The sequence below is a fragment of the Bufo bufo genome, chromosome 7 (genome assembly GCF_905171765.1).
Source record: "Bufo bufo chromosome 7, aBufBuf1.1, whole genome shotgun sequence".
Classification (NCBI taxonomy): domain Eukaryota; kingdom Metazoa; phylum Chordata; class Amphibia; order Anura; family Bufonidae; genus Bufo; species Bufo bufo.
Window position 1 is genome coordinate 207,075,525 of NC_053395.1, and position 24,439 is coordinate 207,099,963.

Here is a 24,439-nt window from a genome sequence, read left to right on the forward strand (position 1 = left end):
GAGTTATTGTGGGGATTACATCAATCTCCTCTGTCCCCAGGTCTGTCTGTGCTGGAAATGTGTCTGGTAATAGCCATGAAACATTTGCAAGACATTTACAGCGGGGAGCCCTTCAATTTCCAAATGGTTCACAATGGTAAGTCTGTACATCCAGTGTTGGGGGTTTCAGGATTTTATGGTCCACCATTTTTCTATTAACCCCTTCCCACAGCTTGACATAGTAGTGCATCAAGGACCTCAGATAAGGTCCCCAGGACTGTTTCTTGTATGCAGGTGTCTGTGCATATTTCTATAAAAAAAAAAAAAGTGCCCTATAGTATTAACCTAAATCATATTATCAAATTCCCCTTACTGATTCACCACCTTTCCCGTTTTGATGGTTGACAGTTCCCTGCTGGTCTCTGCTTACAGGTGCCTCTCGGCACGCAGGAAATGCCCACTCCATGCCTCAGCCAGTGATTGGCTGAACAGGCATTTCCTGCGTGCTGAAAAAAGACCAGAAAGCAGAGGCCGCCCACGACCCAGGTAAGTGTCTGGATTAGAATGGGAGCTGTACACACACACACGCACACGCGCGCAGACACGAATATCGGGCAAAAGTCCATTTATTTCCGTAATGCGAATTGCATTAATGCAGCTTAAATTTAGAACATTGTGAAAAGGTTCAATATTCTAGGCTCAAAGTGTCACACTCTAGTCAGCTAATTAACCCATACCCCCTGAGCAAAGGGGACCTCAAAATTGAGACTTTGGGGTTTCATAAGCTATAAGCCATAATCATCCAAATTATAACAAAGCCTTGAAATATCTCGCTTTGCATGTAATGAGTCTCTCTCATGTGTTAGTTTCACCTTTTTAAGTTGCATTACTGATAAATGAACTTTGCACGATATTCAAATTTTTCGAGTTTCACCTGTATGTGTGTGTGTATATGTATATATATATATATATATATATATACATACATACACACTATCATGTATTTGTTATCCCCACAACGGTAACATCATATACTATAAATGTATACACTTATAGTAGGTCAACGGGGAACATGGCCGAGTGGTGGGGCTTTTTTTCTTTTGCTTGCCATCCCTCCAAATAAATAAAAAAAAATGTAATTTGAACATATTGTATATGTACCCCAAAATAAGAAAATGTATTAATTCCTGAATGATGAGATGAAAAATCCCCAAAATGTGTGTGGTCCTGATGGCCTCGTCCTTGAGGGGTTAAAGGGATCTGTAATTGGATATAAATATTATAGATATAAAAATATATATATACTGTATATAGATATAAATGGCACCCCATAAGCAACGGTTGGGATGGGATAACCCTAAAGTTCTGTTAAAGGGGTTGTCCAAGTTATTTTTATTAATGTCCTGTCCTCAGGATAGGCCATCAATATCAGATCAGCGGGGGTCCTACACCCGGCACCTCCGACGATCAGCTGGTTGAAGAGAAGGCGCACGCCGTGCCAGCGCCGCCTTCGCTTCATTGTTTACCTGCTCACCATCGCAACAGAAGTGGTGAGCGGGTGTAATTACAAGCCGTCCCGTTCCAATACAAGTGTATAGGAGGGAGCCGTCCCATTGAAGTGAATAGGCTTAGGTGTAATTACAGCTGCTCACCACTACGCTGGCGCGCAGATAAAAACAATCAAAAGAAGGCAGCGCTGGCACGGCGTGCGCCTTCTCGTCAACCAGCTGATCGGCGGTGCCGGGTGTCTGTTTCCTGCTGATCTGATATTGTTGACCTTTCCTGAGGATAGGACATCAATAAAAATAACTTGGACAACCCCTCTAATCTCCCATTCTTAAAGGGTTTCTGTCACCCCACAAAACTCCATATTTTTTTTTTTGGATAGTTATATTTCTTATAGCGCAATATAGGAGAATATAATGCTCTTACTTACTTTCATGCGGCCGATTCTTTAGAAAACGAAGTTTTATAATATGTAAATGAGGGCTCTACCAACAAGTAGGGCGTCTACTTGCTGGTAGCCGCAGCAGAAATCCGCCCCCTCCTCTTGTTGATTGACAGGGCCAGCTGTGATCTCCTCCTCCGGCCGGCCCAGTCAGTATTTCAAAAATCGCGCGCCTCTGGTCATTCGGCGCAGGCGCTCTGAGATGAGGAGGCTCGTCTCCTCAGCACTCCCTCAGTGCGCCTGCGCCGATGACATCACCGAAAGAGAAGACGTCATCGGCGCAGGCGCACTGAGGGAGTGCTGAGGAGACGAGCCTCCTCATCTCAGAGCGCCTGCGCCGAATGACCAGAGGCGCGCGATTTTTGAAATACTGACCGGGCCGGCCGGAGGAGGAGATCACAGCTGGCCCTGTCAATCAACACGGCGAGGGGACGGTTTTCTGCTGCGGCTACCAGCAAGTAGACGCCCTACTTGCTGGTAGAGCCCTGATTTGCATATTATAAAACTTCGTTTTCTAAAGAATCGGCCGCATGAAAGTAAGTAAGACTATTATATTCTCCTATATCGCGCTATAAGGAATAGGACTATCCAAAAAAAATAAATAGGAGTTTTGTGGGGTGACAAAAACCCTTTAAGGCCCTTGTTGCATATCCTGAGGGCCCTGTTTTTATGCTGTAATTGGAGCCTATAGGGATGCACTGGTCTGTACGCAACACTTCAATCATCGACTGTTGCTCCACCTGTCGTATACCACGACCGGATTCAGAACCTCTCAGGCTCCACAGTCACATCCACATAATCCACTCGGTCGTATTAGTCTTGTTTAAAAGGTTATTCGTGGGGTATAAATAATACTCGCTCTTTTGAAGCTTTGCTTGTATTTTTTCAGTTCTTTTTATTTTGCATATAAATAAACCGCTATGAGGGTCCATTCACACATCCGCAATTCCGTTCTGCATTTTGCGGAATGGAATTGCGGACCCATTCATTTCTATGGGGCAGCACGAATTCCGATCCCCAAAAAAATAGAACATGTCCTATTCTTGTCCACAATTGCGGACAAGAAAAGGCATTTTCTATTAAGTGCCAGCGATGTGCGGTCCGCAAAATGCGGAACGCACATCGCCGATGTCCGTGTTTTGCGGATCCGCAAAACACACACACTGACGTGTGAATGGACCCTCATGCATAGTAATCCTGAGAGCGCTGAACTGATTGCCACGCTGAGCGACGTTTCGGGGGTCACGCCCCCTTAATCATGCGTACTTGTGGGTTGTAACATGCGCTTTAAATACAATCTCTTTCCATCATCATCATTTCACATTTACATATATTCATTAATGGCTTCAGTTTTCGCAGACGTACATAAAATATTTGTTGCATTTAAAACCAGTTACTGAGAAACGGATCATAGAAATACCTTAAAGTTGCAGATTTCATTTAACCCTTTAGGATATAATGTCTCCATTTTCATTATCCATCTAGTCTCGTTTTGTAGCAATCTCTGATTATTTTCTGCCTTCAGTACCTTCATTAATGCGCTCCAGCACCCGCCACTTTAAATCTTGCCATTTATGTTTCATTTCATAACCGTGTTGCAACAATGTAGCTTCGCTCTGCTTGTTTTCCTTTGTTTCACCTGCATTCACCTCCTGCATTTCCATATATCGTCTAATATTAGATTTATGTTCATTTAATTGTACCTTTTTTATTTCTCTTTTTGTCTGTCTGATGTACCATAAACTACATGGACAGCGAATGCCGTAAACAGCAGTTTTTTTTTATACATGTAGAAAAATGGCGCATTGGGATTTTATATGCCTGTCTTCGGTGATATATATCAAATCTCCTTTTCAAATGGAATTGCAGTTAGTACAGGATAAACACGGGAAGGTTCCTTTCTTCCTTGCAGCTAAAAAAGTCTGTTTTATTTGTCTTTTTTGTTCGGATGTCACCTCTGATAAGTGTATTCCCTACAGTTCACCTCTCCGATATGAAAAACTAGGTTTTTCTTTAAATTGCCATATTTTTTATCGTATTTTAATAATCCTCAATATTTATTTATAGCATTTTTTTTTTTTTATGAGAGTCGCGTGTCTATCATAAGTCCCTATATACATGCAGCGATTATCCTTGGCCTTTTTTTCTTTTCTGACTAATAGATCTTCATGTAAAATGTTATCTACTTCACTACTAATGTTTTTAATCAGTCTCCCGGGGTAACCCCGATTGGTGAATTTTTTAGCTAATGTTTTTTCATGCTTGTGGTCCGTTTTAGTGATGTGTTTTGCTCTAATAAATTGACCTTTTGGTATATTTTTGAATACGCGTGGGGCGTGATAGCTGGAATATAACAATGCCAATCAGTTGGCTTGGCACATAGTGTAGTATTAAATCTCCCGTTGTCTCTACATCTAGGAACTGTATAGTATTAGTGCAATTGAAATTGTATCATCTCATGGCAGGAATTTGAGATAATCGATGAATTCCATCAGCGACTGCTCCGTGCCCTTCCACAGTAGAAATAAATGATGTTTCTAATTTTCCATTATTGAAAATATGCTCATTCTAAAATGCCGCCATGAAAATATTTGCCAAACTTGGCGCAGCGGAGCACCCCATTGAAGTCCCCCGCAGCTGCAAGTAATGATCTTCATTAAATCGAAAATAAATAATTTTTCTGTAAGAACGAACTCCAATAGTGTCATCAGGAAGGCGATGGTGCAGTTGTCCAGACTGGCGTCCTGCATCGATATCTCCCTAACACATCGGAGTCCTTCATGTTGGGGAATATTAGTGCACAAACTCTGTACATCAAAAGGTGACATTATCACAGCTCTCTTTTTCTAGTTGTCTCAAAAAATCTTTAGTGTCCAGGCCCAGTCCGCAATGATTGTGATGTTGGTTCTCGGCAACCACTTACTTTTATCTTATAAATGACCGACCGCTGAAATCATCTCACCTGTCTCTACTTTATTCTGCTGTTTGTATGGGCAGCAAAAAGTTGATGACAGGTTCCCTTTAATTATTATTGATGTGTCATTTTTCAAAGACTCCAATGCCTTTCATTTATTGTACAGTTATTATAACTAGAGATGAGGGAATTTCCACTTATGAAATTCGTTCACACTTCGTTTGTTGGTAAAAGGTGAATTGCGTTATGGATCTCGTTACCACGGACCATAACGACATTAAGAGGCATTGCGTTGTTAATTCCGTCATAATAGAAGTCTATGGGCTGCAAAACGGATCCGTCCTGTTTCTGCTATGCAGGGGAGGACTCAGGATCAGGAGAGGACTCCCCTGCATAACGGAAACGGGACGGATCCGTTTTGCAGCCCATAGACTTCTATTATGACGGAATGAATAATGGAATGCCTTTTAAGGCAGTCCGTTATGCATTCTGTCATAGAATTGCGTTATGGTCCGTGGTAACGAGATCCATAACGCAATTCACCTTTTACCAGCAAACGAAGTGTGAAATATGAAATTCGATCAACTCTAATTCTAACTTTTTGGAGCCTCCGTCCACTTGGATGTGACTTCACTGATAACCGCTTGCTCAGAGGCTTTCAGCATATCGCTAGGTATGTCCGGATCGAATGCTCCGCCTCTTTTTTAAAGAAGACGGCAGTTCATTCAAGGGGGACATTACCTGTTTATTTTTATGTTTTTTCTCAGACCAAAACATTTTTATCCGCATTTGTCTACAGAATCTATAAAAATCAACAAGAAAGTCAAAATCGGTAATGTAATTTTTGGGTACAAATCCCAAACCTTTTTCCAATATCGCTATTACATGTTCAGATATATTTACCACTAGGGATCCACTTTTTTTTCTCTTTTTGTTATTTCTTCTTTACTTTGTTTCTTTTTTGCTATGACGTCGTTTCTTTCTCTGATTCTGTCAATGCCTCGTAGTTTTTTCTTTGCTGATTATCCCTTTTTCCTGTTTGAGGTGCTTTTCTCCCAGAGCGCAGCTTCGTATGTCCGCTATCAGATTGGCTTTCATCTTGTGTACTGGAATCACTTAAAAGTGCTAATTTTCCCCCCCTCGCCTATGACAGCACCCATGGATAGCATCCGCCCCCTTCCTCAGGACAGGAAACAGGAAGCACAGCTTCTTCAAAAGGGAGGTACAACCCCCAACATGCCAGTTCTGTTTCCTGTCCTAAGGGACAGGGTGGATGCACAGCATTAAGAGACGGAGCTGCGGGAGCCCCTTGGTTTTGTTACCCGTGGGAGGAGGGCCTACCCGAGCGGCGTAAGCCTTCCTTGGAAGCCGCTGCTGAAGCCTGGACCTCTGGACTCCCCCTCGTTCCTGTCACTCCCCCGTCGGGGCCGCCCTGTGTGTCCCCAGCGCGGCGAACCGCTGCGGCCGTGCTGTATGTTCGGCTGCGGTTGGCGTTCGCGTGGAGCGCGACGCCATCACTTCCGGGTAGGTCAGGACGGCGCTGACGTCATTAGTTGGCGCCGGATCCTGGCCTCCGGATTCTGCAGTGGGAGGAGGCGTGGCCTTGGGCCGGAAGAGGAGGGTGCCGGTTCGCGCCCGGCAAGTTCAAATCCAGCCAGCTCTCACTACAGGCTGGTGTTTTGGCCTGCAGTGACCTCCATAGATGAAAGCCAGTGGCAGAAAATGGAGCCCACACAGCGCGCAGAACCCACTGAAACCACCAACGATTCCTTGGTACCGGTGGGGGTAAGAGGGGTGAATGCCCTGTTTTCTTTCATTCATTTCAGATCTTGATGGGAGTCTTTTGTTTATTTTATATGTTTAGACTTCCAAAGAGAAAAGGGGGTCAAGGTCCAAGGAACGGGGCTGTGCTATTTGCAAAGGAAAGCTACCGTCCGGTTGGGGTAAACCTGCCTGCCAGGCCTGCGTAAGCAAATTGCTGGAGGATGAGGCCCCTTCTCTCTTGTCAAGCCTAAAAAAGATTATCAAGGATGAGGTTAAAGAATCAGTGAAGAAGTCCTTGAGTAATCTACTTGAAGATCGCCCTTGCACTTCCACTGCTGTCTCTAATCCCGCTTCAAGTGATCAGGAGTTGTTATCGGGATTAGAGGAGGAAGGAGAACTTCCGTCCTCGGATCACTCCCAGGATGAGCAACTGGCAGGGAGACCTCTGTTCCTTCCAGAGAACATTAATTCCCTAGTTGGGATTGTCAGGGCAACTATGGGGCTTGACGATCAGACAGAACCCCAGTCCATGAGAGATTCCATGTTTGAGGGCTTAGGGCCTAGGAGGCTGAAGTGTTTTGATCTACATGAAAACATAACTTCAGTAATTAAGAGTGAATGGAGTAGGCCAGATAGAAAATTTTTTGTGCCGTCTGCCTTAAAAAGGAAGTATCCCTTCGAAGACAAAGCCTCAGCTGACTGGGATAGAGCCCCGAAGCTAGATGCTCCGGTAGCAAAAATCTCTAAGAAAGCAGCACTCCCGTTTGAAGACTCGGGTACTCTGAAGGATCCAATGGACAGAAGAGCCGAGGTTTATTTAAAAAAGAACTGGGAGGCAACAGCTGGCTCATTCAGGCCCGCTATAGCCGCCACTTCTGTTGCTAGGTCTTTGAAGGTGTGGATGAAAGAGATGGAAGAGCAAATAAAGATGGGAGCGCCCGTGGAACAATTGCTCTCGTCATTTCCAACTCTGTATAGCGCCATGGACTTTTTAGCAGATGCCTCAGTGGACTCCCTGAAGCTGTCAGCGAGAGCCGCAGCTCTTTCAAATTCCGCCCGCAGGGCGATTTGGTTAAAGGATTGGAAGGGAGATGCAGGTTCAAAGGCGAAATTGTGTGCTATTCCCTGTCAGGGAGAATTCCTCTTCGGGCCCACGTTGGACGATCTGCTGGAAAAGGCTTCTGACAGAAAGAAGGGTTTCCCTTCTATGTATCAGCAGCCTCCTAAGAAGCCCTTTCGTTCTCAGGCATCCAGATTTAACTTCAAGAGAAGAGAAACCCCTAGACAATCTGGTAACGCGGCTAGAAGAAACAAGGGGTTTCTTTTTTCAGGAGGAGAGGCCTCTAAAAAACCTCCACAATGACGCCAGACCCCCGGTTGGAGGTCGCCTCTCCCTCTTCACAGAGCAGTGGCGGAAGATCTCGAACAGCCCTTGGATTCTTTCAATCATTTCAGAGGGCTATTGCCTGAACTTCCTAAGAACTCCTCCAGAGAGATTCGTTTTGACGGACTATCGCTCCAGCCCAGAGAAGCTAGAAGCATTGAGTCTGGAGATTTCGGATTTACTGAAGAAAAGGGTCCTGCAGGAGGTCCCAGCTCAAGAGAGGGAGACGGGATACTATTCAACGCTTTTCCTTGTAAAAAAGCCAAATGGCACCTTCCGTGCTATAATAAATCTGAGGTTCCTCAACAAATACCTGGTGTACGAGAGGTTTCGTATGGAGACTATCAGTTCCATAATCCCAAATTTATTTCCAGGCTGCTACATGGCGACCCTGGATCTCAGGGACGCTTATTACCACGTTCCAATCCATCCCAGTCACCAGAGGTATCTAAGAGTAGCAGTTCAGTTCCCGGACAGACTCCTTCATGTACAGTTTCGGGCCCTGCCGTTTGGGTTGTCTCAGGCACCCAGGCTTTTCACAAAGATCGTAGCAGAGATGATGGCTCATCTGAGGGAGAAGGACCTGATTGTCATTCCCTATCTAGACGATTTCCTCCTTCTCTCTCGAGAACCAGATCAATTAATCAATCAGATTTCCTGGTTCAGGGAGGTGCTGGTGAAGTTGGGTTGGGAGTTAAATCTCCAGAAATCCAATCTTGTGCCAAGCCAGATATGCACCTTTCTGGGGCTACTCCTCGACTCCCAGAAGCAAACATGTTTTCTTCCAGCGCGGAAGATTTCTCTGCTAGTCTCCAGGGTTCAGGACATGGTAGCCCGCCACTCCATCTCTTTAAGAGAGGCTATGTCAGTTCTAGGCCTAATGACGGCCGCAATCCCGGGGGTGGAATGGGCCCACTTCCATTCGAGGTCACTTCAATTGCAGATCCTGGGGGTTTGGGACAAAGATCCCCAATCCTTGGATTCTCTCTTTTTCCTTTCAACCCAAACGTTAAACGATCTAGAATGGTGGACGGTACCTTCCAACCTTCAAAAAGGAGTCCCTTGGTCAAGGAAGGATTCCCTTACTCTGACTACAGATGCAAGCCCTTGGGGTTGGGGAGCTCACACAGATTCTCTACTTCTGCAGGGGCAGTGGAATCAGGAGATAGTTCCCAAATCTCACAATTTCAAGGAGCTTCTAGCGATCCTCATGGCCTTGAAGAGGAGCCTCCACCTCTTAAAAGGCAGAAATATTTTGGTCTACTCAGACAACATGACGGCAGTAGCTCATATCAATCGTCAGGGGGGGACCAGATCTCCAGACCTAATGTCCCTCACCAAAGAGATTTTCGGGTTAGCAGAGATTTTCCTTCCATCAATCAGAGCAGTACACTTAAAGGGAAAGGAGAATGTGACGGCGGATTTTTTGAGCAGGCATTGTGTTCGACAGGGGGAATGGTCCCTGAATCAACAGGTCTTCAGCGACATTGTGGCTCTTTTGGGGTCTCCCGGTGGTAGATCTCTTTGCCACAAGGGGAAACAGAAAAGTGAAAAGTTTCTTCTCTCTGTCCCCATCAGAGCGGCCCACGGCAGTGGACGCATTGGCCCAATCATGGAGAGTAGGCCTCCTGTACGCCTTCCCTCCTATAAAACTACTCCCAAGGGTCCTGAGGAAGATTCGGGAGGAGAAGGCCCTAGTAATTACTATAGCCCCCTTTTGGCCCAGGAGGGTCTGGTTTTCCTGGCTAAGGAGGATGTCAGTAGCGGATCCCTGGGTACTTCCTGTTTTCCCGGGGCTACTAGTGCAGGGGCCGATACTTCATCCAGAATTAGAGAGCCTGCACTTGACAGCCTGGCTGTTGAGAGGCGGATCCTAGAGATGAAGGGTCTCTCTGGGGAAGTGATAAACACCCTCTTGTCCAGTAGGAAAGCTGTCACTTCTAAAATCTATTTGAGGGTTTGGAGGGCCTTCCTTAGATTTGCAGATAAGCCAGTTAATGTCTTGGAGCCCCCTGAATTACCTCTAGTCCTTAACTTCCTCCAGGAGGGCTGGAATAAAAAACTAAGGCCTAGTACTTTGAAGGTTCATATCTCTGCCTTAAGTGCTCTCTTTGAGTATAAGTTAGCAGACCACCCCTGGATTAAAAGATTTGTAATTGCAATTTCTAAACTTGCTCCCATCCAGAAGTCTAGAGTTCCCCCCTGGGATCTAAATTTAGTCTTGTCTGCCTTAACCAGGGATCCCTTTGAGCCTATTGAGGATATCTCAATGAAGATCCTAACCTATAAATTAGTTTTTTTGCTAGCCATTACTTCAGCTAGAAGAGTGAGTGAGATATCGGCCTTCTCAATCGAGAGTCCATATCTTAATATTTTAGAAGATAGGGTTATTTTATCTCCTGACCCTGCCTTCCTTCCAAAGGTTTCATCATCCTTTCACCGGTCTCAAGATATAGTTTTACCTTCCTTCTGTTCCTCACCCAGGAATCAGAAGGAAAGGGAATTCCACTGCCTTGATGTTAGAAGGTGTCTAATTCAATACCTTTCTGCCACTCAGGACTGGAGGTCGTCCTCTAAACTGGTGGTTTCCTTTCAGGGACAGAAGAAGGGCTCCCCTGCTTCCTCTCAGTCCATTGCCAGATATATAAAGCAAGCCATTTATCTTGCATATTCCTCTAAAGGGGTTCCTCCTCCTGCCGGGTTTGGAGCACACTCAACAAGAGCGGTGTCTACAACCTGGGCAGAAAGAGCTTCCGCTTCTATTGACCAGATTTGTAGAGCTGCTACGTGGAGCTCTTCTCATACCTTCTTTAAGCACTATAGACTGCAGCTTCCTTCACAGGAAGGTTTAGGGTTTGGACGTAAAGTCCTCCAAGCAGTTGTCCCACCCTAGATAATCTCGCCTAGATATCCATGGGTGCTGTCATAGGCGAGGGGGGAAATATAGGATTACACTTACCGGTAATCATTTTTCCTTGAGCCTATGACAGCACCCGCCTAATTCCCTCCCAAATAAGAAAATAAATAAAAAAAAAAAAAGAAAAAATATATATATATATATATTTATATATATAGAGATGTACGTGTGTGTTTACATATACTTCTATATACACACGGATATAAGCATTTGTTCTGTTGTAGATTTGTTGCGGTGTAGTCTGGTTTTTTGTCTCCTTAGTTCTTGGAATAGGACTGGCATGTTGGGGGTTGTACCTCCCTTTTGAAGAAGCTGTGCTTCCTGTTTCCTGTCCTGAGGAAGGGGGCGGATGCTATCCATGGGTGCTGTCATAGGCTCAAGGAAAAATGATTACCGGTAAGTGTAATCCTATATTTTCCAGCTACAGTTTGTCGCATGCGTCTTTCATCGGATTATGTGGATATAACTGTGCAGTACAGAAGCCTCAAACGTGATGTGTACAGAGCCTAACGTACTCCATCCTGGCTCTGCCTGTGTTCCCTGCACTGATCGGGGAATATATGGCGGCACATCCGATGGGTCTTGTCCTGTGTGCAGAGGCGGCTAAAGTATGCTTTATATAAACACCTTTTCCTCCAGTGATTTCAGAAGGAATAGGTTTCTGTCTGTAAAGGCCAGATGGACTGGATTCTTCTCCTACATTTACTCCTATTGTTGTGTCCTGCGATCTCTGCGGTGGACGCTTCTGAATATTCCTGGTGGTCTTGTGACACGTAGGGCCATTGGGGGAGATTTATTAAGACTAATGTTTCCATACCCCAGTCTTGATTCCCCCCCCCCCCCCCCGGCATTTGAGTAAGGCTACTTTCACACTCGCGTTTGGTGCGGATCCGTTCAGATAATACCACCGTCTGCATCTGTTCAGAACGGATCCGTTTGTATTATCTTTAACATAGCCAAGACGGATCCGTCTTGAACACCATTGTAAGTCAATGGAGGACGGATCAGTTTTCGATTGTGTCAGAGAAAACGGACCCGTCCCCATTGAATTACATTGTGTGTCAGAACAGATCCGTTTGGCTCAGTTTCCTCAGACGGACACCAAAACGCTGCAAGCAGCCTCCAGAGCGGAATGGTGGCTGAACGGAGGCAAACTGATGCATTCTGAGCGGATCCTTTTCCATCCAGAATGCATTAGGGCAAAACTGATCCGTTTTGGACCGCGTGTGAGAGCCCTGAGCGCATTTCACAAACAGAAACCAAAACGCCAGTGTGAAAGCAGCCTAAGATGTACCTAATTTATTAAGAGGCAAATTCCTGTTAAAGAGGATCTGTCACCTCTTCTGTCTGTCTTAGTAACTAAGTTCATTCCTCATGTATTAATAATTCTGCAGCATCTATTCTTATGACTCAATGATGTGCCATTCCTCTGTTATTTCTACTAGAAGTTTGTCAATGAAATGTCAGCAGCTTGCACTAAAGGTACAGATGGGTGTTACCAGTTGGGGGCATGACCCTGCACACTCTGCTCCGGCAGCACTGATTGGACAGAGTCAGACACCCCAGCTACTGGTAACACCCAGCAGTACCTTTGCTGCAGACTGCTGGCAATTCATTCATCACTTCAAGCAGGAATACTAAAGGAACGGCACAGCATAGAGTCATAGGAATAGATGCTGCAGAATTATTACATGGGGGATGCAAGTAGTTAGAGGGGATGGGTCCTCTTTAATAAATTAGTCGCATCATTGGCCAGAAACTCAAATCTAAGCCTGCCAGGATCTGTTGAAGACTTGACCTAAAACTTATGCCAGTTTCTGGCGCAAGTTATAGTAAATCTGGCGGGTGGTGGAAGCCCCACCTCTCATTCTAAGCCCCGCCCCTTTACACAACAATTCAGAAAAGTGTCGAAAAGCTGAAAGTCACAAATTATAGTGCAAATATGGTGTGTGCTGTAATGTGACTTTTTTACGCCACAATAGTGTCATAAAAGCTTTAATAAATGTCCCCCATCAATGTATTTACCCGCAATCCTCGTCTCTTCAGGACATAATTACATTGTAGTAAACCAACCAATGTCTCCAGATTTATTTTTTAATATAAATTTTTATTGTAAATGTTACTAAAAACATATTGTGTAATTTGTAAAAAAACAAAAATATATTTTGTGCTTTGTGAAATATCGTGGACCCTTTGTTCGATTGTATGCGACTCCTCTTGCAGCATTAGCTGCCCATACACATTAACACAGTAACATAATTTGTAAGGCTGAAAAAAGCCCTCTGTCCATCCAGTTCGGCCTGTTATCCTGCAAGTTGATCCAGAGGAAGGCAAAAAACTGTGAGGTAGGAGCCAATTTTCCTTACTTTAGATGAAAAAATTCCTTCCTGACTCCAATCAGAATAACTCCCTGGATCAGCGACCCCTCTCTAGTAGCTATAGCCTGTAATATTATTACACTCCAGAAATACATCCAGGCCCCTCTTGAATTCCTTTATTGTACTCACCATCACCACCTCCTCAGGCAGAGAGTTCCATAGTCTCACTGCTCTTACCGTAAAGAATCCTTTTCTATGTTTGTGTACAAACCTTCTTTCCTCCAGACACAGAGGATGTCCCCTCGTCACAGTCACAGTCCTGGGAATAAATAGATGATGGGAGAGATCTCTGTACTGACCCCTGATATATTTATACATAGTAATTAGATCTCCCCTCAGTCGTCTTTTTTCTAATCCTGAATAACCCTAATTTTGATAATCTTTCAGGGTACTGTAGTTGCCCCATTCCAGTTATTACTTTAGTTGCCCTCCTCTGGACCCTCTCCAGCTCTGCTATGTCTGCCTTGTTCACAGGAGCCCAGAGCTGTACACAGTCCTCCATGTGTGGTCTGACTAGTGATTTGTAAAGTGGTAGGACTATGTTCTTATCACCGGCATCTATGCCCCTTCTGATGCAACCCATTATCTTATTGGCCTTGGCAGCAGCTGCCTGACACTGGTTTTTGCAGCTTAGTTTGCTGTTCACTAAAATTCCTAGATCCTTTTCCATGTCAGTGTTACCCAGTGTTTTACCATTTAGTATGTACGGGTGACTTGCATTATTCCTTCCCATGTGCATAACTTTACATTTGTCAGTGTTAAACCTCATCTGCCACTTATCTGCCCAAGCCTCCAATCTATCCAGATCCATCTGCAGCCGTATACTGTCCTCTGTAGTATATATACAGTATACTGTCCTCTGTAGTATATATACAGTATACTGTCCTCTGTAGTATATATACAGTATACTGTCCTCTGTAGTATATATACAGTATACTGTCCTCTGTAGTGTATATACAGTATACTGTCCTCTGTAGTGTATATACAGTATACTGTCCTCTGTAGAGTATATACAGTATACTGTCCTCTGTAGTGTATATACAGTATACTGTCCTCTGTAGTGTATATACTGTCCTCTGTAGTGTATATACAGTATACTGTCCTCTGTAGTATATATACAGTATACTCTCCTCTGTAGTATATATACAGTATACTCTCCTCTGTAGTATATATACAGTATACTCTCCTCTGTAGTATATATACAGTATACTCTCCTCTGTAGTGTATATATACAGTATACTGTCCTCTGTAGTGTATATATACAATATACTGTCCTCTGTAGTGTATATATACAGTATACTGTCCTCTGTAGTGTATATATACAGTATACTGTCCTCTGTAGTGTATATATACAGTATACTGTCCTCTGTAGTGTATATATACAGTATACTGTCCTCTGTAGTGTATATATACAGTATACTGTCCTCTGTAGTGTATATATACAGTATACTGTCCTCTGTAGTGTATATATACAGTATACTGTCCTCTGTAGTGTATATATACAGTATACTGTCCTCTGTAGCGTATATACAGTATACTGTCCTCTGTAGCGTATATATACAGTATACTGTCCTCTGTAGAGTATATATACAGTATACTGTCCTCTGTAGAGTATATATACAGTATACTGTCCTCTGTAGAGTATATATACAGTATACTGTCCTCTGTAGAGTATATATACAGTATACTGTCCTCTGTAGAGTATATATACAGTATACTGTCCTTCTGTGTTAATTACTTTACACAACATGTTGATCTAATGTGTGTGGGGTCCTCCCGACTCTCTCCCTGCTGGCAGATATCAGGGGGAAGAAGGATTTGGCAGATGGATTTCAACAGACTCAATCCATGTGTTCTTGGGGAGATACGCCACATCCAGGGATGTCCAGTAGCAACTTTTTCGCAACACATGCATGCTTGGCCGTGCTGAGTTTCCAAGTGTATGTGGGGATCAGGAGATACAGCTGTTGGTTGATCAAGGGTTTGGCCAACAGTTCTGTAGCGTATGGACAGCTTTGCTCCCCTCTCCCTATTGAGAACATATCCATGCTCAGCCAAACTTCCAAGTGTGTGGAAGGGTCAGCTATAAGTTGGAGTGTCCCAGGACTCCAAGGTTTCCTTATTGGTAAAAACTTACTGGATAATTAAGAATTCCAGCATGATTGGAGTACTTACGATTGATGCAAGCCGTGTGCGAGTCCCCCCTTGAGGTTGCGGTAACCTGCGATTCTGCCGTCAGTCACATGACCAAAATTCACCTTGGAACATCAGTTTAATATGAAGCCAGGTGACCTTTCAGGTATGTTTTCCAAGGCATGAAAACCCGGGGAGAACATACCATCTAGCTGCTCATTTTCTTCTAATTCTTGTTCTCATTACATTTTGTGTTGATTTTATTTATTTTTTTATCTGCAGAATTTCAGAAATTTGTTCAAAGGAAAGCTCATTCTGTTTATAATTTTGAAAAAGCTGTCGTCCTGAAGGTGAGAGATGAAATATTCTAATAGTTATGGCATTATTAATGATAATTTGTTTAGTAATGGCTTTCAGTACACGTTCATCCTGTGCCCTCTGCTGGACATCTTGTGAACTGCATCAGTGTTCCGCACTGAAAGTGTTAGGGTCCTTATATGCATGAATTTGCACTGGCGTTTTTATTCCAGTAAAAAAAAAATAAAAGGCAGTATAACAGTGTGTGTTTTTGTCCACCTGCATTTTTAGTCTTACCACTAGCTTTTTCTTTAAGGTGTTTCTCGAAAAAACACCAAGTGCTCCAGCATGCAAGTAGCAAAAAACTAAACAAACAAAAAAGCCCCAAAATCGCTTCTGTGGTGTGCGTTTCATATTTCCCACAGACCTTCACATAACATCTGGAGCTTTACTGCAAAAAAAAAAAAAAAAAGCACCAAAACACAGATGCTAAAAACGTAAAAGTGCAGAAAACTGCAAGGGAAAAACCTATGTGTGAAAGCAGCCTTCCTGTCATTTGTTTTTTATGTGTAGGGACAGTGAGAGAATATATCATAGACCGGTGAAAGCGGTCTTTGAAATTTACTAAACTGCCAGAGGATGCACCTGATTTATGACAAAGTGCAGGGTTTGCAACTTTTTTATTTTTTTTAAGCTAGAGAAGTGGTTTAGGGGAAATTATTAATCCCCCCCCCCCCCCCCCAGTGTGTTTTTGTAATACACGTTGTTAGGGAAATATATTTTTTATTAGAAAAGTGTATGTAAAGTCTCGACTGGGGATTGCTAAGAAGAATCCGTCTTCAGCGATCTACTGAACACTGAAGACTGCGGATAACTGTATGAGAAGACTTTTCAGCCTGCCTCTGGTCTCCATGTCCCAGCCTCTGCCTCCCTACATGTGTAATACAGGTTACTAAACCTGATGTTACACTCCTCCTTACAGTTTATCTGCTGTCAGTCCTTCCCCCTACCTTCATCGTGCATCCCAGGTTAGGGCTGCAGCGTTTAGCGTTGACAGGAATTATACAGGAACGTAGTACAATTACTGTCAGCGCTGCAGCCCCACGTCTCACTCCTCCCAGTGTCTTTTTTAGCACTGGGGAGGTAGGGAGAGGAGCATAGTAGCAGCGTGACATTAGGTGTACTGCTCCATTCCCTGTCTTCCCAGCAATCACCATGTGCTGGGAAGTAGGAGGGGAGCTCTGCTGCCAACACATAAATTGTCTGCATGGAATCATGTCGTTTTAGTAAGCGGGACATTTAGGGAGGCAGGACCAGGGCAAGGAGACCAGAAGCAGGCTGAGAATACTCTCTATCATACAGTTATCCAGGGCCTTCAGTCAGGTGTTCAAGACGGACTCAGAGCTAAGGGGAGACTCTACAGATTTCTCTAATAAAGTGTATTACAAAACACTCACTGCTCCTACACAATATTCTTTATGCTGAGATTTGCTGCTGATGATGGTATTGCGCCAACTGTACAAATTCTGTATAATCTGCTTCATGTTCCTTACTACCTTGGAATTCAACAGGAACTTTTATTTGCGTCGCATCCATTGAAGCCGCCTCTCAGGGCTGATGTCCATGACGGCACCAGGACTTTCTGTCTGAACTCTATTCTTTTATATCCTCAGGCATTTGAACATCTTTATCAGTTGGAGCTGATCAAACCAATGGAAGGTCTCTCCGTCCGGACACAGAGGGAATACAGACTGATGAAGTTGCTTCTGGATAACAGCCAAATATCAGAAGCCCTTCAGAAATACCCCAACTGTCCGACAGATGTCAGACAGTGGGCGATGTCCTCTCTGAATTAAACAACTTTTTTTTTTTTTTTTTATAAAAAGGTATAAACTGCACTATGTCTGCCGGAGTCCTTTGATTTGCCACAGAGGTGTTGTGCTGAATCCAGACACATCACTGTGCGTGTTGCCGATGCTTTGACCTGCCTGGATTCGGCACCTCAACGCTGCAGCCAATCACTGTGCTGAAGATAGCTGAAGATAGTGATTGGCTATAGTGATCACGTGCTATATTGTCACGAAAGAGGTATAGGCGGAAACACCAATCTGACAACCAGAAGGGAAAGGGAAATCCACTAGGTCTCACCGCTAGGGACAGGAAAAGGTCACCTCCTAGTAACCCTATTTCTGGCCCTGACTCCTAACCGTATGGGTACCTCTTGAAGATAGAAATGCCCATACCCTGGGACCCTAGAGAGCCCTAAGTAAATTGTCAGGGCTGAGGCAACCTGTTCCTTCCCCGATGAAGGAACCGGCATCTCCCTGAGGCCTAGTAACAACAAGCAAGGAAGGGAAAGCAAAACACAAACAAATGCGACAGTTAACTTCTGAAGTGATGGACGAGCAGGAACACCAGAGACGACCTCACACCAGCTCAGCCAAACCCAAATGGAGCTATCTACCGCACAGTCAGAAGGGTGGGGCAACACTAAATAGGGTAGAGTAATTAATACTAAGCTACACCTGAAACGGGGGGATGAGGTCACAAACAAACACTGAATAAAGAGGTTGTTAAATTCCTCCACGCTCCGCCAGTCTCCTTGATCTCCTGACATCTGTCACAGAAGGGACCGTGACATATATATGGATGAACAGCTGCGGGAATACTGAACCAGCGTGCAGAGGACCGAAATGGGTAAGTATATCATATTTTTTTCATTTTAAGACATTTTAGGTGATTTTTGAGATTTTTTATAATCTTGGACAACCCCTTTAAGCACTCAAAGTTCCTTTTAAAGGGGGTTATGGCTAAAGTAAAAAAAAAAAAAAAAAGTGTGTAAATATGCACTACATTTAGTAAAGATGTGTGCCCTATAGTAAATGTACATCAGCCACGAGGTGGTGTCAGGAAGTGAAAATTGTCTACATGTCTAGTGCGTTGCACCAAATTTAATGACACATGCCATTCATTCTCCAAAACTAATAAATTGATAAATTCTCTCCTCACCCCTCATTATGTTGCGCACAAAGACATCCAATAGCAGGATTTCCTATGGGGGATTTGTACTTGTGCCATTTCTTAATGTACCTATTTCATTATTATTTTTTATAAATAAATTAATTTAGAAAACTTTGTAATATTACTCTGAGAAAAAGGCTTCCTTCTACTATTAGGCTCCTCTGCGGCTCTCACCCTTCATTAAAGGACCTTTACATGCGCTAATGATCAGGGCAGTTATCGAGAAGGGGCATTCCCAGGAACGCTCTTTCCCGATAATTGCTCTGTGTAGACGTGCCACTGATCACATCGCTGATGCGGTCACCTAAAACATTGTTTCTGGGCAGCAGATCGTGCTGTGTAAACCTCAATCTGCTGACCAGAAACAATGATTCTCTATGGGGACAAACAATGGCAGTAGTGATTACTTCTCTCCATACTGCAGAGGTGATTGCTGCATGTAAATGCAGGCAGTTATTGGAAATGAATGGATCGGTCCCAATAATTGCTTGATGCTTTAGCCCAGGCATGGCCAACCTGCGTCTCTCCAGCTGTTGTAAAACTACAACTCCCACCATGCCCTGCTGTAAGCTGATAGCTGTAGGAAGTCCGGGCATGCTCGGAGTTGTAGTTTTGCAACAGCTGGAGAGCCTCAGGTTGGCCATCCCTGCTTTAGGCCTCATGCACACGACCCTTGTGTGCATCCGTGGCCGTTGTGCCGTTTTCCGTTTTTTTTCGCTGACCCATTGACTTTCAATGGGTCCGTGGAAAAATCGGAAAATGCACCGTTTTGCAGCAGAGACCGTGATCCGTGTATCCTGTCCGTCAAAAAAATATGACCTGTCCTATTTTTTTGACGGACAACGGTTCACAGACCCATTCAAGTCAATGGGTCCGTGAAAGAACACGGATGCACACAAGATTGGCATCCGTGATCCGTGGCCGTAGGCTACTTTCACACAGACGGATCGCAGATCCATCTGCATAAAAGCTTTTTCAGAGCTGAGTTTTCACGAAGTGAAAACTCAGATCCGACTGTATATTCTAACACAGAGGCGTTCCCATAGTGATGGGGACGCTTCTAGTTAGAATATACTAAAAGAACTGTGTACATGACTGCCCCCTGCTGCCTGGCAGCATCCGATCTCTTACAGGGGGCTGTGATCCGCACAATTAACCCCTCAGGTGCTGCACCTGAACGGGTTAATTGTGCGTATCATAGCCCCCTGTAAGAGATCCGGGGCTGCAGGGGGCAGACCCCCCCTCCCCAGTTTGAATATGATTGGTGGCCAGTGTGCGGCCTCCCCCGGCCCCCCCTCCCTCTATTGCATTAATAACATTGGTGGCAGTGTGTGGCCTCCCCCCCTTCCCCATCATTGGTGGCAGCAGAGTTCCGATCGGAGCCCCAGCGATTAAACTGGGACTCCGATCGGAAGTCTATGCCAGCCTCAGTGCGCCATGATTTGCCAGCCACACTGCCTCAACACATTAGAAGCCATAATGCCCCCTGACTATACCTGCCATGATTCCTCATCAAATTTACAGCCACAGTGCCCCCTGACTTTGCTAGCCAGATTGCCTCATCATATTAGCAGCCATAATTCCCTCTCACTATGCCAGTCTCAATGCCACCTGGCAACCCCAGTGTCTCATCACATTGCAAGCCACAGTGTTTAATCACAGTGCCCGCTGACTACGCTGCCACCAATGATGGGGAGGGGGGGGGGGGGGGAGAGAGAATAAGTGGTGTGAACTGGCCCTACTTCTGATAGTGCTCTGTGGCTAGCGTAGTCAGCGGGCACTGTGATTAAACACTGTGGCTTGCAATGTGATGAGACACTGTGGTTGCCAGGTGGCATTGAGACTGGCATAGTGAGAGGGAATTATGGCTGCTAATGTGATGAGGCAATCTGGCTAGCAAAGTCAGGGGGCACTGTGGCTGTAAATTTGATGAGGAATCATGGCTGGTATAGTCAGGGGGCATTATGGCTTCTAATGTGTTGAGGCAGTGTGGCTGGCAAATCACGGCGCACTGTGGCAGGAGATGTGATGAGGCACTGAGGCTGGCATAGACTTCCGATCGGAGTCCCAGTTTAATCGCTGGGACTCCGATCGGAACTCTGCTGCCACCAATGATCGGGGGGGGGGGGGGGGGGGCGCGGCGCACACTGCCACCAATGTTATTAATGCAATAGAGGGAGGGTGGGGGGGGGGCCGCACTGGCCACCAATGAAATTTAAACTGGGGAGGGAGGGGGGTCTGCCCCCTGCTGCCTGGCAGCCCCGGATCTCTTACAGGGGGCTATGATACACACAATTAACCCCTTCAGGTGCGGCACCTGAGGGGTTAATTGTGCTGATCACGGCCCCCTGTAAGAGATCGGGTGCTGCCAGGCAGCAGGGGGCAGTCATGTACACAGTTTGTAGTATATTCTAACTAGAAGCGTCCCCATCACCATGGGAACGCCTCTGTGTTAGAATATACTGTCGGATATGAGTTTTTACGATGTAACTCATATCCGACAGTATATTCTAACATAGAGGCGTTCCCATGGTAATGGGGACGCTTCAAGTTAAAATATACCATCGGCTTGGAGAAAACTCCGATCCGATGGTATAAAAGAGACTCCAGACTTTACATTGAAAGTCAATGGGCACGGATCAGTTTGCAATTGCACCATATTGTGTCAACGTCAAACGGATCCCCATTGACTTGCATTGTAATTCAGGACGGATCCGTTTGGCTCCGTGGATCCTCCAAAAATCAAGGCAGACCCACGGACGAAAAAACGGTCACGGATCACGGACCCCGTTTTTGCGGACCGTAAAAAAACGGTCGTGTGCATGAGGCCTTAGCCTGTGAAAAGGGGTTTTCCCCATCTAATCGTTTGTGGCATAGCGCTAGGATATGCCACAAATGTAAGATAGGTGCAGGTCCCACCTCTGGTACCCACTTCCATCCCCTGAACGGAGCTCCTAAAGTGAAGGAGAGCACCTCTCCTAAGTGTGACCACCTCTCCGTGTGCTTCTATGGGACTGCCGGAAATATCCGAGACAGCATTTGGCTGTTTTCAGAACTCCCACAGCAGTGAATGGTCAGCTGCTCTACCTTCACTTTGGGGACTACATTGTGGTGATATGTGTGGGTCCCAACTCTGGGACCCACACCCATCTGACATTTGTGACATATCCCAGCCATATGCTACAACTGTTAAGAAGGAGAAACCCCTTCTAATTCTCAAATCAGTGTTCAGATCCATCTTCTGGCTGCCTGCTCACTGAAGGATCTGATTACATAGAAGTCTATGGAGAGGGGAGGAGGAGAAGAGAGGGGCTGCTACAGACAGACCCATTCTGTTTGTAAGTGATGTACTAACTTCACTTTTAGGCATCTACACGACGACATTTTGTTGCACTAATGTCGCGCGACAATTTTTATCATGGCAGTCTATGGTGTCGCACTGCAACATAACAGTCGCAGAAAATCCATTCAAGATGGATTTTTCTGCGACTGTTGCGTCGCAGCATGTTGCAGTGCGACACCATAGACTGCCATTATAAAAATTGTTGCGTGACATTAGTGCAACAAAATGTTGCAGTGTAGCTGTGCCCTATCGGTCATGCGATTTATTGTCGTCATGTAGACGAAGCCATAGATTTTCAGGCAGTGTGATTGCTAAACACATCCATCAGTGCTCATTCGCTCCGACCTGATTACACAGGCTGAGGCAAACTTAATGTGGAAGGAGCAATTGCTGCCCCGTCCCCCATTCTGTTCTATTGATTACACAGGGAGATGTGCTGCCGATAATCGGGCGTTAACGCGTATAATCATGTAGCTGATGAATGCGCAATCGGGAATGATTGTTCCTATGAACGCCTGTTCCCAATAAATGGCCTGAAAACGAGAGTTAGGAAGCGCGATCCAATTTATCCATGTCCTCTGTAGGGGCAGACATGATCTCGGCTATGTTTGGAAAGAAATTAAAAGTACAGACAGATAGAAGAGAGAAAACCTTTAAAAAAAATTGCCAGATAAGTCATATAAAGGCCAGAAATGGTGTTATTCCTCATGTACACTCACCAAAAAGTTACATGAAATGCCAGTTACACTTTAAATGGTATTTTCCCCACAATCAACATGTACCTCCCATCCACAGGCCAGTATCTGATTGCTAGGGGGCCCCCTTGTGGATAGGTGATAAATGTTGATTCTGGGAAAACACCTTTAAAGGGGTTGTTCCAGCATTATATGTTAAATATAATTCGGCACGAGAAACAAATTACTTTGTAGTTTGTTACAAAAATGCTCCAGATATTCCCTTTACTTCATTACTATGGCACCCTCTGCTGTTCAGTCTGGATAGTAATTTGCACATCCTCCTTCTGAGCTGGACAAGCATGGTCACACATGCTCAGCTCCATCCTTCAACCGCCTAGTGTTAGATGCTGTGCTGCAGGGAGCGAGCTGCAGCGGAAAAGACATGTCCACTAGTCTGTGATAGGGAGAGTGCTGCAACACAAGGGATAAACTCCTGAGTGCACAATGAGAGAGCTGCAACAGTAGGGGCACACTCCCAGCACTGAGTCGCAGCAGAAAGGACACATCCCCTGTGCCATGATAGTGAGAGCTGCAGCAGAAAGGACACATCCCCTGTGCCATGATAGTGAGAGCTGCAGCAGAAAGGACACACACACCCCTGAGCTGTGAAAGGGAGGGAGCTGCCAGCCTTTAGAGAATCTAGCAGAGCAATTAATGTGGAGATCTAGGAGGTACAGGGCTGGTTCCAGCTTTGTTAGAAATAGTCACGTACTATATGATGTCTGATTTTTCATACCGATCACAGCATAGTCTTACACCAGATCAGTAGTGTCAGCATCAAATTGAAGCTCTTTGGGTTCACTAGATAAAACGATGCTGCAGTACGACCCTCTGTATATACGGGACATATGAAGACTTGCCCATCTGCTCTAATTCCACCAAGAGCTACTAAAGTTACTGCTATGACGGCCATTGTAACTTGCAGTGTGTACCCACAGACTGTTCAAATTGTCCACGCTGACCCATGTCCATGCTGAAAGCAGCAGGTGAGCATCATAACTGGACTATGGAGCAATGAAGATGGTGGCCTGGTCTGAAGATCGCATTTTCCTTTCCATCACGGCCAGGTGTGTGCATCACTTACCTGGGAGGAACTATGGAAAGAAGACAATCCGGTGGAGGCAGGGCGATGCTCTGGGCAATCTTTGCTGGGAGACCTTGGGTCCTGGCATCATGTGGATGAGACAGATATAACCTACCTAACCACGGCACAGGCAAGTACCCACCCTAATGACAGGGGCCTGTCTCAGCAGGATAATGATCCAGTCCTACTGCTAAAATGGGCTGAGGAACATGAGAGTTTAAGAAGATGATGACCTCCAAATTCCCAGATCTCAAACCAATCGTCCTCTGTGAGATGTGCTGGGGAAAAAAAAGTCCAATCCATGGAGGGTATAAAGCACGCATGGCCAACCTGAGGCTCTCCAGCTGTTGTAAAACTACAACTCCCACCATGCCCTGCTGTAGGCAGTCTGGACATGCTGGGAGTTGTAGTTTTGCAACAGCTGGAGAGCCTCAGGTTGGCCATCCCTGGTATAAAGCAACCTATCAAATTTAAAGGATCTGCTGCAACATCTTGTAGAATCAGATTGTAGAGGTGGCTTGTGGGGTCCAGACCTCAATG

At 45.0% G+C, this 24,439-nt stretch overlaps 1 protein-coding gene across 2 annotated transcripts in view; it reads left to right on the forward strand.

Moving 5' to 3' along the window:
• The window catches only part of ORC4 (origin recognition complex subunit 4), a 45,499-nt gene extending 27,902 nt beyond the window's left edge, over positions 1–17,597 (forward strand). For both annotated transcript variants that reach the window (XM_040441552.1, XM_040441553.1), the window contains 3 exons: positions 41–136; positions 15,700–15,767; positions 17,388–17,597. In XM_040441552.1, the coding sequence (XP_040297486.1) occupies positions 41–136; positions 15,700–15,767; positions 17,388–17,570 (347 nt within the window). In that variant the 3' untranslated portion in view covers positions 17,571–17,597. The remainder of the gene's footprint in view (positions 1–40; positions 137–15,699; positions 15,768–17,387) is intronic.
• The last annotated feature ends 6,842 nt before the right edge of the window (positions 17,598–24,439 follow it).